Here is a 15,725-nt window from a genome sequence, read left to right as displayed (position 1 = left end):
CCAGTAAGGGGGCCAGACTAGGGCTTTCAGGGGCCCTTCCTGTTTGGGCATGCTTGGCAGGCACTCAGACCTTCAGAACAACTACCAAATCTAAAACCTCCTCAGCTGAGGTTTGGCCCAGAGGCTACAAACTGGAGACCACAGCCTGATTCCAGCCCACAGATGCATTTTTTTCTGGGCCTCAGCATTTTTTTTTTTTTTTTTTTTTTTTTGAGATAGAGTCTCGCTCTGTCACCCAGGCTGCAGTGCAGTGGCATGATCTCAACTCACTGCAACCTCTGCCTCCCGGGTTCAAGCAATTCTCTGCCTCAGTGTCCTGAGTAGCTGGGATTACAGGCACCCGCCACCACATCCAGCTAATTTTTGTATTTTTAGTAGAGACAGGGTTTCACCATCTTGGCCAGGTTGGTCTTGAACTTCTGACCTAGTGATCCACCCGCCTCGGCCTCCCAAAGTGCTGGGATTACAGGTGTGAGCCACCGTGCCTGGCCAGGCCTCAGCATTTAAGAAAAAACTTGAAGATTTCACATAACTATCCAGGTTCCTAAGCTTCCTTGAATGAGCATGCAATTGACAACATGGGGCCTATACTCTAGCATAGTGGCTTCTGGCTGGAGCTCCCTTAGAGGCTCAGTGTGGTCCCCTGTTGTCGTTCACTGCGTTCATTTGAGTTTGTGACCCTGATGTAGCCTATCCCCCAACTATATACATAGCAAACCCAAGGCCCAGAGGGTAGAGCCCTTTCCCAAGGCCACCCTGGGAGTCCCTGGGGCAAAGCTGGTGCTCTTTTACCAACATATTGCTGCCTCTTTTTGCAAATAATAGAAGGGAGCCTGAGAGAAGGGAAGCGTCTCTGTTGAGTCCCAAAGGAATGTCTCAATACTCTCCTCTGAGGGAAAGGACATGGCAGTGATTCTCAAGCAGAAGCTTCGGCTCCCTGGAGCTCTGCTCCTGGCTTCTGGCCTTGGTGGACCAAAGCTCTCACCTCCTCTGACGTCCTCCCTAAGCTGGGGGAGAAAGGGAGAACCTTGTCCAGTCTCAGGAATCTTGCTGTGCTATCTTCCTAGTGAAGGAAAATGTTTATGCATTCACTATCTGTGTAGTGTACACTTCCAGGAGGGACACAGTGCAGATGGACTCCCAAATCTACTGATTTCCTGCTCCTCGTCAGCCCCCTGTGCTAGCCTTGGGGGATGGGGTGGGGAACGAGGCAGTCCCGGAGCCTGTCCTCCCAGAGAGCAAGGCTGGGGCGTGGGCCTCTCATAGAGTCATTTTACCTCTCAGGAAACTCCCCCACCCCCTGTGGATCTTTCCTACCTTGGGAAGAAACACACACAGGTTTGGACATGACTAGAATGTGGAAGGGTCTTAGGAAGGACCCCTTGATGAGGTCCTGGTGCTATTCAGCCCATCTTTCTCTATGGGCACCGCTCAGTGGGACACCAGAGGCGGGGTGGGGTTGGCTAATACAAGATCCAGCCCAAGCAGGATGTGATCCTCCCTCAACCCCGCCAAAGTTGCTCTGTCGCCCAGGCTGGAGTGCAGTGGCCAGATCTTGGCTCACTGCAAGCTCCGCCTCTCGGGGTTCACGCCATTCTCCTGCCTCAGCCTCCTGAGTAGCTCGGACTACAGGCGCCCGCCACCTCGCCCGGCTAGTTTTTTGTATTTTTTAGTAGAGACGGGGTTTCACCGTGTTAGCCAGGATGGTCTCGATCTCCTGACCTTGTGATCCGCCCGTCTCAGCCTCCCAAAGTGCTGGGATTACAGGCTTGAGCCACCGTGCCCGGCTCCTGACTGCTTTTCAAGGGTGGGCTCTAGGCTGGACCCTCACAACACCCTTCGAGGTGTGGGCTGTCATTACTCCCATCTGCAAGATAATTGAGGTTCAGCCTGGCTAAGTGACTCACCCAAGGTCACAAAGTTGTTTTTTTTTTTGAGACGGAGTTTCACGCTTGTTGCCCAGACTGGAGGGCAGTAGAGCGATCTCGACTCACCGCAACCTCCGCCTCCCGGGTTCAAGCTATTCTCCTGCCTCAGCCTCCCTAGTAGCTGGGATTACAGGCATGTGCCACCACGCCTGGCTAATTTTGTATTTTTAGTAGAGACAGGGTTTCTCCATGTTGGTCAGGCTGGTCTCGAACTCCTGACCTCAGGTGATCCGCCTGCCTTGGCCTCTCAGAGTGCTGGGATTACAGGCATGAGCCACTGCGCCCGGCCATCCAAGGTCACAAAGTTAATAAGAAGCTGTGCAGCCAAGGATTCTGACCAGATTAGTTTGACCCAGAGACTAAAGTGTTAACCATTATGCTTTACTCCCTCCAGCATCCACTCTGGCCTCCTCCGAGGCTGCAGGGTGAAAGAGGTGGGGGGGGGGGGCGGCTCTACAGCACACTCAGGTTCTTTGAGTTGCTGGATTATCCCTTAAGACTCTTCATTTTAAGTATCAGCAAGGCTGGGACGGTGGCTCACACCTGTAATCCCAGCACTTTGGGAGGCTGAGGTGGGCGGACCACCTGAGGTTGGGAGTTCGAGACCAGCCTGACCAACATGGAGAAACCCTGTCTCTATTAAAAATACAAAATTAGCACGGGGTGGCACATGCCTGTAATCCCAGCTACTAGGGAGGGTGAGGCAGGAGAATCGCTTGAACCTGGGAGGCGGAGATTGGTGAGCCGAGATCACACCACTGCACTCCAACCTGGGCAACAAGAGCAAAACTGTCTCAAAAAAATAATAATAATAAAAAATAAGTATCAGCAAAACTAGAACTAGGAGAGCTTTGATTTTTATTTTAAATCTGAATCAACTGAAAAATCAAATCTGCTTTTCACACCGTGGCTCTTCATGCCCAAGTAGCTGTCTGCTGTGGGGACTGTTCGCCCTCCCCATGTCTGTTTCCTCTGTCACTGCTGCTGCACTGTAACAGCTAGGCCATCAGCAATATCAGGAGGTAGAGAGGCAGAAGGAGATTGTCTATCTGTGTAGTGTATGCTTCCAGGAGGGACACAGTGCTGATGGACCCCAAAATCCAAGCGTAACTGTAGTTTAGGTCCACTCCACTGTCAAAGATTAAGATCAGAGCTACAGAAATGATCTGCGCAAATATAGATGTCATGGTCCCCTCAAAAGTCTTTTTGGTTCCAGGCCAGCGGATCTCCCCCATGGTGCTACCAAAGATGGAGGCCACAGTATCACCCACACCCACAGCCAGGACACCAGCATAGGGGACGAGGGCCCTGGCTCCCCCCAGGCTACCCTTCTGTGTGCAGGGTCTGGGGATCAGCCAGATGGGAAGAGACATGCCCAGGAGCAGATAGATGTGTGTCAGAATGAGTGGTCCACTGTCTCGTTCATCCAGAAAAAGGGACAGGAGGCTCCGTAGAGTGTGACCCAAGGGCTTGATGCGGAAGTAGCGCACATACTCCAGGAAGATGAAGACCGCCAGACATACAGTGGCAGCTACATAGAGCAGTGGCCGGTCAAAGATGATACCTGGGATGTAGGTGGCTACCACAATGAGGTGGAAATACTTTCGGGCGATGGTGGGGGCCTGGTGCTTCTTGGACTCGGAAGATGACCGCTTGGCATTCTGGTACAGCACCACCAGGCAGGCCAAGGTGGCTAGCAGAGACCAATAGGCTAGGAGGTAGATACGGGTGTCTGTCTGGAAAAGGAACTGCAGAAGCCAGAGCAGGGGGTTCCTGCGGATGAGCCGGTGCAGCCAGGGTAGGACCACACCAAGGCTCAGCACACAGGTCATGAGGTGGAAGAAGATGGAGGAGGCCCAGGTGCCTGAGTCCATGAAGACAAAGAGAGTGCTGAAGAAGATGCCCATGAGTACCATCCCTACTACCACCACCAGCAGGAAGAAGTCCACTGGGTCCCCCTGACTTTCCACCAGTGTCAGAGAGCGCTTGATGAGCTGGTTGAGGACAAAGCTAATGCCACCCAATACCAGCAGTGCCTCACCAGGGGTGAAGCAGCGGGGCAGCAGGTACAGCAGGATCATGTTGAGATAAACGAAGATCAGCAGGACTTCCAGGACTTCGATCACCTCCCCCACGCTCAGCGAGTGCTTCATGATATAAATGATAACACCTCCAGCCAAGCCCAAGATGACACAAGTGTTGGTTGGCACTGGGCGAGTGATACCGAGCGCCAACACTGATGAGAAGAGGGCCACTGCCATGCCAGTGGCTGCCACCACAATGCCAAAACGCTCAAAGAACGGGTTCCCAGCAGCCTGGCACCGTTCCTTCATGACTAGTCCAAGTAAAGGCATGACCATGGAGGCGGGCAGTAGGCCACTGTTTGCGGACATTCGGAACTGGAAGACGGCGCTTCCCTGCTGTAGCAGCCGGTCCCACTTGTATTGGACGTAGAAGGCCTGCACTGCGAGGGCCACGGCGCACCACGAGTATCGGTCCCATACAGTTGCATGGATGCTCAGCACCACTGCAAACACTACTGCCGCCTCTGCCAGCACCGATCCACTCAGCGGAGCCCCAGGCCCCGGGACCGGCGATGGGCACTCTCGGGTCATGTCTCTAGACCTGGGGCTTCACAGAGGCCGGGGTGACTACGGACGTCCTAGACTTCGGGCCCCTCAGCCCCGCCAAGCAGAGGGAGGCACTTTCACTCGGCCAGCAACCTTCTCCCTCCGTTCTCCAACAGCGAGGAGGGAACTCCACCGCAGGTCACTCTCTGCGGCCTGGGAGCTGGCGCCCGGCCACCCCCCACAGCCTCCAACCTACGGCGTAGACGTCGCCACTCTGCAGCCTTCCTCTCAGTTACAGCCGCCCCCGCTGCCGGCTCCTCACCTCTTTGGGCCTCGCCATCTTGGCACTGCCCCGCGGCAACGTCACGTGATGAAATCCCCGCCCACGCTCCCGGTCCGGGGGCGAGCGGTCACGTGGGCATGGCGTCTGGGGGCGGGGTTAGGGCGCGCGCGCGCTCGAAGATGGCGGCGGCCGCCGGCGGGCCGTGTGTGAGGTGCGGAGCGGGTCGAGTGGACCGGGGTGGCTGTGAGGCGCGGGGTCAAAGCCGAGCGGAAGAGGGGCGGGAATTGGAGGCGGGATGTGGCGACGGTGGCAGGGCCAACCCCGGCTGGGTGGACGGGCACTGAGACAGGAGGCGGTTACGTCCAAACGGTCCCCGCGCGCGGGGATCTGAAGTCTTCTTCAGGAGGGGGGCCGGCTCTTCACCCCTTCGCTCCGCGGTTGGCCTCCCATCTCCTCATCCAGGGGACTTTGCCTTCCTCTCCTCTCAGCTCCGGCGCGTCCCTTGGCGCCCCACCCGCGCTTCCTTGTCCGGCCGTGACGCTCCCTCGAGCCACGGGGAGCTTTGCGGTCGCCTCGGGTACCCCCCACCCACGTCCCTGCTGCAGGCTCCCAGTGTCCTGCCCCGGCGTCGAGTGCGCCCTGCTGGCTCCCCAACCTCTCCCGCGGTCTGTTCTTGTTAGGATTTTGTTTCGCGTCGAGCGGAGCCGCGCTTGCGGTTTCTGCCCTCTCCACGCCTCGAATCGTTCTTTTCTTGCATTGAATCAGTCGGCGAGCATGTCCAAATCCTCCAAGAGATTTAAGGGACTGAACTAGGCTTTAGGGACAAGAAGATGAAATATTACATACGAAAGCTACAATTCTCACAAAGTGCTTTCTAGCGTCAGACCCTGATGGAGCGCTTCCCATGAGTTACCTCATTCAATTCTCGCAACTCCGAGAGGCGCCTTGTATTTCACGGATGACTCAGAAGTCCGGCTCAGAGCTAGCCAAGTGATAAAGAGAGGATTCAGGCTGAAGTCTGCGTGCCTCCAGTGCTATAACCAGACCACCACGCCTCCCTCCGTTTTCCACATTGCAGCTCGAAGGTCTTCGGTCTTCCCACCACCCTCCCTCCTTAAAATTAAACATCCCTGCCTCTTATCCTTCCCTGTGCCAGCAGTGTTTTCCCCACTTTTTTTTTTTTTTTTTTTTTTTGAGATGGAGTCTCACTGTGTCGCCCAGGCTGGAGTCCAGTGGCGCCATCTCGGCTCACTGCAACCTCTGCCTCCCGGGTTCAAGCGATTCTCCTGCCTCAGCCTCCCCAGTAGATAAGACTACAGGTGCGCACCACCACACCCGGCTAATTTTTGTGTTTTAAGTGGAGACAGGGTTTCACCATTTTGGCCAGGCTGGTCTGGAACGCCTGACCTCAAGTGATCTGTCAGCTTCAGCCTCTTTAACTGCTGGATTACAGGCATGAGCCACCATGCCTGGCCTGAATACTGTCTTGTTATGAGAAAAATGATTAGTGATTCCAGTGTGCCATGTGGGAGTTGGTGGCTATTAATTGAGCAGAATCGAAGTTGCTTTTAAAGCATTAACCATTAGGAAAGAGATGTATAAATTTTAGGTGTGTTTAAACCTCTTTTGATGAGAAAATCCTAAAAGACTAGTTATTTGAGACAGAGTCTCACTGTTGTTGCCCAGGCTGAAGTGCACTGGCCCGATTTTCACTCACTGCAACCTCTGCCTCCTGGGTTCAAAGGATTCTCCTGCCTCAGTCTCCTGAGTAGCTGGGATTACAGTCGCCCGCTACCACGCGCAACTAATTTCTTGTATTTTTAATAGAGACAGGGTTTCACCATGTTGGCCAGGCTGGTCTCCAACTCATGACCTCAGGTGATCCGCTGGCCTCGGCCTCCCCAAGTGCTGGGCTTACAGACTGACAATTTTAAAACAGAGCTAGTGCTTTGTGTTACAGTGGTTTTTTTTGTTTTTGTTTGTTTGTTTTTTTTGTTTTTTTGAGAAGGGGTCTTGTTCTGTCACACAGGCTGGAGTGCAGTGGCAGGATCTTGGCTCACTGCAACCTCTGCCTCCCTGGCCCAACTGATTCTCCCACCTCAGCCTCCAAAGTAGCTAGGGCTACAGGCACATGCCACCATGCCTGGCTAATTTTTGTATTTTTTGTAGAGACAAGATCTCACTGTGTTGCCCATGCTAATCTCGAACTCCTAGGCTCAGGTGATCCTCCTTGATCACTCCTGATTATGACTCACTGCAGCCTTGCCCTCCAGGGCTCAGTGGCGCCTCCTACATCATCAGCCCTCCCAGGAGCTGGAAACATAGGTGCACACCACCACACTAGCTAATTTTTTTTTTTTTTTTTGAGACAGATTCTTTGTCGCCCAGGCTGGAGTGCAGTGGCGCGATCTCAGCTCACTGCAACCTCCACCTCCTGGGTGCAAGTGATTATTGTGCCTCAGTCTCCCAATAGCTGGGACTACAGGCATCTGCCACCATGCCTGGCTAATTTTTGTATTTTTAGTAGAGATGGGGTTTCACCATCTGGTCTGTCCAGGCTGGTCTCGAACTCTTTACCTCAAGTGATCCGCCCGCTTCAGCCTCCCAAAGTGCTGGAATTACAGGTGTGAGCCATTGTGCCCGGCCCACACTAGCTAATTTTCTATTTTTTTTTGTAGAGACAGGGATTCGCCATGTTGCCCAGGCTGGTCTCAAATTCCAGGGCTCAAGTACTCCTTCCACCTTGGCCTTCCAAAGTGCTGGGATTACAGGTGTGAGCCACCGTTCCCGGCTTATTTTTTCGTTTTACCTTGTAGTTAACATAGTTTGCATTCTTTTTTTTTTGTTTGTTTGTTTTTGAGAAGGAGTCTCGCCTTGTCGCCAGACTGGAATGCAGTGATGCGATCTCGGCTCACTGCAACCTTTGCCTCCGGGTTCAAGCGATTATCCTGCCTCAGCCTTCCAAGTAGCTGGGACTACAAGCACGCACTACCATGCCCAGCTAATTTTTGTGTTTTTAGTAGAGACGGGGTTTCACCTTGTTGGCCAGGATGGTCTCGATCTCTTGACCTCGTGATCCGCCTACCTCGGCCTCCCAAAGTGCTGGGATTACAGGTGTGAGCTACCACATCCAGCCATAGCTTGCATTCTTTTTGCAAAATGTTTAGCATAGTTTAGGATCTTTTCATCCCTTCTCTCTCTGCAGATAGGCTTTCTAAGCAGTGTTTGATTATTACAGATTACTATTCTCAGTGATGGTTTAGAATCTGACAAAATAAAATCTCTGTACCTTTAATAACTTTTTTTTTTAAGTAATAACTATTTATTGAGAGAATGTCTTTTTTTGTTTGTTGGAGATAGACACATCGTCACCCAGGCTGGAGTGCAGTAGTGTGATCTTGGCTTATTGCAACCTCTGCCTGCTGTGTTCAAGCGATTTTTGTGTATCAGCCTCCCGAGTATCTGGGAGTACAGGAACCTGCTACCATGCCCGATTAATTTTTGTATTTTTAGTAGAGATGAGGTTTTTGTTTAGTAGAGATGGGGCCATGTTGGCCACGCTGGTCTCAAACTCCTGACCTCAGGTGATCCACCCAACTTAGCCTCCCAAACTGCTGGGATTACAGGCATGAGCCACCATGCCTGGCCAGGTTAAAATCTTATGTTTTAGTTTCCTAATTTATATTTTGAACACTAAATTTCTAACAGTATTTTTAAATTTTATTATTATTATTTTTTTGAAGCGGAGTCTTGCTCTGTTGCCCAGGCTGGAGTGCAGTGGCACGATCTCGGCTCACTGCAAGCTCCACCTCCTGGGTTCATGCCATTCTCCTGTCTCAGCCTCCCAAGTAGCTGGGGATACAGGCACCCGCCACAACCCCAGGCCAATTTTTTGTATTTTTAGTAGAGACGGTTTAACCGTGTTAGCCAGGATGGTCTCTATCTCCTGACCTCATGATCCGCTCGCCTCGGCCTCCCAAAGTGCCACGATTACAGGCATGAGTTACTGCGCCCGCCCGTAACAATATTATTGTATAAAAGATTACTCTCCAAAAATTTAACAAATCATTTTGTATATTGAGATGTTTTGCTTGTAGAGAGTAGACAAAATGGCTCTGAGGCAGTGTACAAGTTTGTATGATCAAAAAGAGCAAAATTATCTCTGTTCTTTCATTTTACAGAAGCAGTAGAGAACTGTGGACTATTCTGCTTGGAAGGTCAGCTCTGAGAGAGCTGGTAAGTGGCGGTGTTCTTGAGTGGGTTCTCTGGGTTCTTTGTGTAGCTTTTGTTACAAAAAAAAAAAAAACCCCTTTTTTTTTTTTTTTTTTTTTAAATGTAGGAAGTAAACACATTTATTTATTTATTTATTTAGAGACGGAGTTTCGCTCTTGTTGCCCAGGCTGGAGTGCAGTGGCGTGAACTCGGTTCACCGCAACCTCTGCCTCCCAGGTTCAAGCGATTCTCGTGCCTCAGCCTCCCTGAGTAGCTAGTGTTACAGGCATGCACCACCACACCTGACTAATTTTGTATTTTTGGTAGGGATGTGGTTTCTGCATTTTGGTCAGGCTGGTCTCAAACTCCTGACCTCAGGTGATCTGCCCTCTTTGACCTCCCAAATTACTGTGATTATAGGCGTGAGCTACTGTGCCTGGCCTATTTATTTATTTTGAGGTAGAGTTTCACTCTTGTTACCCAGGCTGGAGTGTAATAGCATGATCTCAGCTCACTGCAACCTCCGCCTCCCAGGTTCAAGCGATTCTCCTTCCTCAGCCTCCCGAGTAGCTGAGATTACAGGTGCACGCCACCACGCCTGGCTAAGTTTTGTATTTTTAGTGGAGACAGGGTTTCACCGTTGTTGGCCAGGCTGGTCTTGAACTCCTGACCTCAGGTGATCCACCCGCCTTGGCATCTCAAAGTCCTGGGATTACAGGCGTGAGCCATTGCACCTGGCCACTTTTTTTTTTCTTTTTTTTTTTTTTTTTTTTTTTGAGACAGAGTCTGGCTCTGCCGCCCAGGCTGGAGTGCAGTGGCCGGATCTCAGCTCACTGCAAGCTCCGCCTCCCGGGTTCACGCCATTCTCCTGCCTCAGCCTCCCGAGTAGTTGGGACTACAGGCGCCCGCCACCGCGCCCGGCTAGTTTTTTGTATTTTTTAGCAGAGACGGGGTTTCACCGTGTTAGCCAGGATGGTCTCGATCTCCTGACCTCGTGATCCGCCCGTCTCGGCCTCCCAAAGTGCTGGGATTACAGGCTTAAGCCACCGTGCCCGGCCTTTTTTTTTCTTTTTTTTTGAGACAGGAATCTTGCTCCCAGGCTGGAGTGTAGTAGCTCGATCTTGGCTCACTTCAACCTTTGCCATCTGGGTTCAAGTGATTCTCCTGCCTCAGCCTCCCGAGTAGCTGGGATTAGAGGTGTGCGCCACCATGCCCGGCTGATGTTTATATTTTTAGTAGAGACAGGGTTTTGCCATGTTGGCCAGGTCGTTCTCGAACTTCTGACCTCAGGTGATCTGCCTCCCTCAGCATTCCAAAGTGCTGGGGTTACAGGCATGAGCCACCATACCCAGCTACGTTTTTTGTTGTTGTTGTTGTTGAGACGGAGTCTGGTTCTCGCCAGGTTGGAGTGCAGAGGCACGATCTCGGCTCATTACAACCTGTGTCTCCTGGGTTCAAGTGATTCCCTGCCTTAGCCTCTTAAGGAGCTGGAGATTACAGGTGCATGCCACCACGCCCGGCTAATTTTTGTATTTTTAGTAGAGATGGGGTTTCACCATGTTGGCCAGGCTGGTCTTGAACTCCTGACCTCAGGTGATCTGCCTGCCTCAGCCTCCCAAAGTGCTGGGATTACAGGCGTGAGCCACTGTGCCTTGTGTAAACACTTTTTTTATTCCTAAAACTATAAACATGGCCAGATGCAGTGGCTCATACCTGTAATCCCAGCACTTTGGAAGGCCGTGGTAGAAGGATCAATTGAGTGCATAAGCTCAAGGCTAGCCCTGGCAACATAGCAAGACCCCGTCTCTACAAAAAATTAAAAAAAAAATTAGTTGGCCGGGCGCGGTGGCTCACACCTGTAATCCCAGCACTTTGGGAGGCCGAGACGGGCGGATCATAAGGTCAGGAGATCGAGACCATCTTGGCTAACAAGGTGAAACCGCGTCTCTACTAAAAATACAAAAAAATTAGCTGGACGTGGTAGCAGGCGCCTGTAGTCCCAGCTACTCAGGAGGCTGAGGCAGGAGAATGGCGTGAACCCAGGAGGTGGAGCTTGCAGTAAGCCATCGCGCCACTGCACTCCAGCCTGGGTGACAGAGCAAGACTCCATCTCAAAAAAAAAAAAAAAAAAAAAAAAATTAGCCAGGCATGGTGGTGCGTGTCGGTAGTCCCAGCTACTTAGGAGTCCGAGGTGGGAGGATTGCTTAAGTCTGGGAGATTGAGGCTGCAGTGAACTCTAGCCTGGGAGACACAGTGAGACCCTGGCTCAAAAAAGCAAAAAGCTTTATAAACATTTTTCATACCCTACTTCTTTGCTGAAATGAGACTACCTTGCCTAGCCACTGAAGTCTTCTAAATTTACCTTTCTTTGTATTTCATTGATTCCGTTTATGAAAAGATAGCTGTGTTCATTGATTGGCTGCTGAGAGTAGGGGTACAAATATCATTCTGCTACCTCAGCCCAAGAAAGATTCTCAGGCCTTGATCATAGAGGCAGTGGTTTCTAATATATATATATTTTTTAATGTTTTTATTTTTTATTTTTTGAGACAGAGCCTTGCTCTGTCGCCCAGGCTAGAGTGCAGTGGCCGGATCTCAGCTCACTGCAAGCTCCGCCTCCCGGGTTTACACCATTCTCCTGCCTCAGCCTCCGGAGTAGCTGGGACTACAGGCGCCCGCCACCTCACCCGACTAGTTTTTTGTATTTTTTCAGTAGAGACGGGGTTTCACCGGGTTAGCCAGGATGCTCTCGATCTCCTGACCTCGTGATCCGCCCGTCTCGGCCTCCCAAAGTGCTGGGATTACAGGCTTGAGGTTTCTAATATTTTTATTTTTATTTTTGAGACATGGTCTTACTCTGTCCACCAGGCTGGAGTGCAGTGACACAATCTTGGCTCACTGCAGCCTCCATCTCCAGGATCAAGTGATCCTCAGTCTCCTGAGCAACTGGGACCACAGAAATTAGCCACCACGCCTGGCAAATTTTTGTATTTTTTGTAGAGATGGGGTTTTACCTTGTTGCTTAGGCTAGTCTCGAACTCCTGGGCTCAAGGATCCACACACCTTGGCCTCCCAAAGTGGTGGTATTACAGATGTGAGCCACTGCACCTGGCCTGGTTTCTAGGTTATTTCCAAGTATATAATCAATAAAGGACAGTTCTTCATGTTGATTTTCGAGTGTTCTGACCCTGTGAAGATAAAGTGTTAAGATGACACTCATTTATTTTCGTTACTATTGTTAGCAGAATTAATGTTACTTATTTTAGAGCCTTGGCATTTTTTGAAATGTCTTCATTTGATAATTTTGCTTATAGGAATGTATCTTTAAAAAATTCCTGAAAAAGTTTTGCACATAAAACTTTACCACAGGCCAGGTGTAGTGGTTTATGCCTGTAATCCCAGCACTTTGGGAGGCCAAGGTGGGTGGATCACCTGAGATCAGGAGTTCAGGACCAACCAGGCCAACATGGTGAAACCCCATCTCTACTAAAAACACAAAATGGAGCTGGGCGTGGTGGTGGGCACCTGAGTAGTGGGTAATCCCAGCTACTCAGGAGGCTGAGGCAGGAGAATCACTTGAACCTGGGAGGCAGAGGTTACAGTGAGCCGAGATCGCGCTGCTGCACTCCATCCTGGGAAACAGAACGAGACTCTCTCTCAAAAAAAAAAAAACTTCACCACAGTGACTAGGCATGGGGGCTCATGCCTATAATCCCAGCACCTTGGCAGGCCAAGGTGGGAGAATTACTTGAGCCCAGGAGTTTGAGATCAGCCTGGGCAACATAGTGAGACCCGATTCATACAAAATATAAAAAACTTAGGCCGGGTGCAGTGGTTCTTGCCTGTAATCCCAGCACTTTTGGGAGGCCAAGGCAGTTGGATCACGAAGTCAGATTGAGACTATCCTGACTAATACGGTGAAACCCCGTCTCTACTAAAAATACAAACGATTATCCAGGTCTGGTGGCAGGCGCCTATAGTCCCAGCTGCTTGGGAGGCTGAGGCAGGAGAATCATTTGAACCCAGGTGGCAGAGGTTGAAGTGAGCCAAGATCGAGCAACTGCATGCCAGCCTAGACAACAGAGCAAGACTCTGTCTCAAAACAAACAAACAAAAAAAATTGGGCCTGGTGGCATATGCTTGTATTAATAGTTTCAGCTACTCAGGAGGCTGTGGTGGAAAGATCGCTTAAGCTCAGGATATCAAGGCTGCAGTGAGCCATGATTGCATCACTGCACTCCAACCTGGGTGACAGAACCCTGTCTCAAAAAACAACAAAGAAAATTTCACCACAACATCATTTATATTATTAAATAATTACAGTCAGCTTAAGTATATCAAACAGAGGAATGGTAAATGAATTATGATCTACCAACTTAAAGTATTATGCAGCAACTTGAAAGTATGTTTATCAAGACTTTCATAATAAGGTTAAGTCATTATGTTATAATGTTAAGCAAAGAAAAGAAGGTTACAGAATTCTGTATTCAAAATGATTTCAACTGTGGGGAAAATGCATATTAAAAACACTCAAAAGAATGTGTAGGCCGGGCGCGGTGGCTCAAGCCTGTAATCCCAGCACTTTGGGAGGCCGAGACGGGCGGATCACAAGGTCAGGAGATCGAGACCATCCTGGCTAACAAGGTGAAACCCCGTCTCTACTAAAAATACAAAAAAAAACTAGCTGGGCGAGGTGGCGGGCGCCTGTAGTCCCAGCTACTCGGGAGGCTGAGGCAGGAGAATGGCGTAAAAACCCAGGAGGCGGGGCCGGGCGCGGTGGCTCAAGCCTGTAATCCCAGCACTTTGGGAGGCCGAGACGGGCGGATCACGAGGTCAGGAGATCGAGACCATCCTGGCCGACACGGTGAAACCCCGTCTCTACTAAAAAATACAGAAAACTAGCTGGGCGAGGTGGCGGGCGCCTGTAGTCCCAGCTACTCGGGAGGCTGAGGCAGGAGAATGGCGTAAACCCGGGAGGCGGAGCTTGCAGTGAGCTGAGATCCGGCCACTGCACTCCAGCCCGGGCAACACAGCGAGACTCCATCTCAAAAAAAAAAAAAAAAAAAAAAGAATGTGTAATACTTAGTGTGAGTCTGAAATCTGATTTTTTTTTTTTTTCTTTTTTCTTTTTTTTTTTGAGACGGAGTTTCATTCTTGTTGCCCTGGCTGGAGTGCATTGGTGCAGTCTCGGCTCACCACAACCTCTGCCTCCCAGGTTCAAGTGATTCTCCTGCCTCAGCCTCTCGAGTAGCTGGGATTACAGGCATACACCACCACACCTAGCTAATTTTGTATTTTTTAGTAGAGACAGGGTTTCTCCATGTTGGTCAGGCTGGTCTCCAACTGCCAGCCTCAGGGGATTTGCCCACTTTGGCCTCCCAAAGTGCTGGGATTACCTTTCTTTGTATTTCATTGATTCTGTTTATGAAAAGATACCTGTGTTCATTGATTTTCTGCTGAGAGTAGGGCTACAGATATCATTCTGCTACCTCAACCTAAGAAGGAGGCCAAGCAGTCGAATCGCGCCTGGCCGAGTCTGATTATTAATAAAACTGCATTTGGGCCGGGCGCGGTAGCTCACACCTGTAATCCCTGCACTTTGGGAGGCTGATGCGGGTGAATCACGAGGTTAGGAGTTCAAGACCAGCTTGGCCAATATGGTGAAACCCCATCTCTACTAAAAATACAAAAAAACTGACTGACATGGTGTGCAAAGCTGTAGTCCCATCTACTCAGGAGGCTAAGATAGGAGAATTGCTTGAACCCAGGAGGTGGAGGTTGCAGTGAGCCAAGATTGTGCCACTGCACTCCATCCTGGGCAATAGAGTGAGACTCTGTCTTAAACAAACAAACAAAAAAACACAAAAAACTGCATTTGTGGTCGGGTGCCTTGGCTCACGCCTGTAATCCCAGCACTTTTGGGAGGCTGAGGCGGGCAGATCACCTGAGGTTGGGAGTTCAAGATCAGCCTGGCCAACATGGTGAAACCCCATCTCTACTACAAATACAATAATTAGCTGGTGGCTGGCACCAGTAATTCCAGCTACTCGGGAGGCTGAGACTCGAGAATCACTTGAACCCGGGAGGCAGAGGTTGCGGTCAGCCAAATTCGTGCCACTGCACTCCAGCCTGGGTGATAGAGCAAGACTCTGTCTCAAAAAAAAAAAAAAAAAAAAAATTCTGCATTTGTATAATTGCCTTGTTCTTTTCCAGAGTCAGATTGAGGCAGAACTGAATAAACATTGGCGGCGATTGTTAGAGGGGCTTTCTTACTACAAACCTCCCAGGTATGGCAATTCCAGGCGTCTGGTTAAAGTAATTCCCTTAAGGAAGCTGGCATGGATGAAACCATCCTCCTGTATGCTTTGATGATTTTGTAGGGTTATATATACCAGAGATAATACAATTTCGTTTACCAGTGGAAAAGAGTAGATTACATTTTTTTTTTTTTGTTGGCTGAAAGAAAAGGAAATTCCTTCTAGAAATACAGTATTGTAGAATATAATTATGACCTATGTGTGGGGATGAGGATTTATTAAACATTCAACGAATTTTCTGATATTTATTCAGAGTCCACAGTGTCTGTGCAAGCACTAATTGGTGGGAGATATCACAATGATACTAACAACTGACACTTGTGTAGTGTTAACTATGTAACAATTATTACTGTAAACACCTGACTTATCAAAAGTTATTTAATCCCCACAACACCCCTTTGAGATAGTTACTACT

General features: G+C 50.0%; 2 protein-coding genes across 2 annotated transcripts in view; one reads left to right on the top strand and one right to left on the bottom strand.

The window, feature by feature from the left end:
* Nucleotides 1–2,836: 2,836 nt before the first annotated feature.
* Nucleotides 2,837–4,849, bottom strand: DOLK (dolichol kinase). The gene is given in 1 exon segment (NM_001266918.1): nucleotides 2,837–4,849. A coding segment is annotated over 1 exon segment (1,617 nt). The 5' UTR covers nucleotides 4,544–4,849; the 3' UTR covers nucleotides 2,837–2,926.
* Nucleotides 4,850–4,950: 101 nt separating this feature from the next.
* Nucleotides 4,951–15,725, top strand: part of NUP188 (nucleoporin 188) — a 66,789-nt gene continuing 56,014 nt past the window's right edge. Inside the window, exons 1-3 of the mRNA XM_015116654.3 lie at nucleotides 4,951–4,992; nucleotides 8,963–9,017; nucleotides 15,207–15,280. Of these exons, the coding sequence (XP_014972140.3) occupies nucleotides 4,961–4,992; nucleotides 8,963–9,017; nucleotides 15,207–15,280 (161 nt within the window). The 5' untranslated portion in view covers nucleotides 4,951–4,960. The remainder of the gene's footprint in view (nucleotides 4,993–8,962; nucleotides 9,018–15,206; nucleotides 15,281–15,725) is intronic.

This window comes from Macaca mulatta, chromosome 15 (genome assembly GCF_049350105.2).
Source record: "Macaca mulatta isolate MMU2019108-1 chromosome 15, T2T-MMU8v2.0, whole genome shotgun sequence".
Lineage (NCBI taxonomy): Eukaryota > Metazoa > Chordata > Mammalia > Primates > Cercopithecidae > Macaca > Macaca mulatta.
This window is presented reverse-complemented; position numbering and strand designations above follow the sequence as displayed.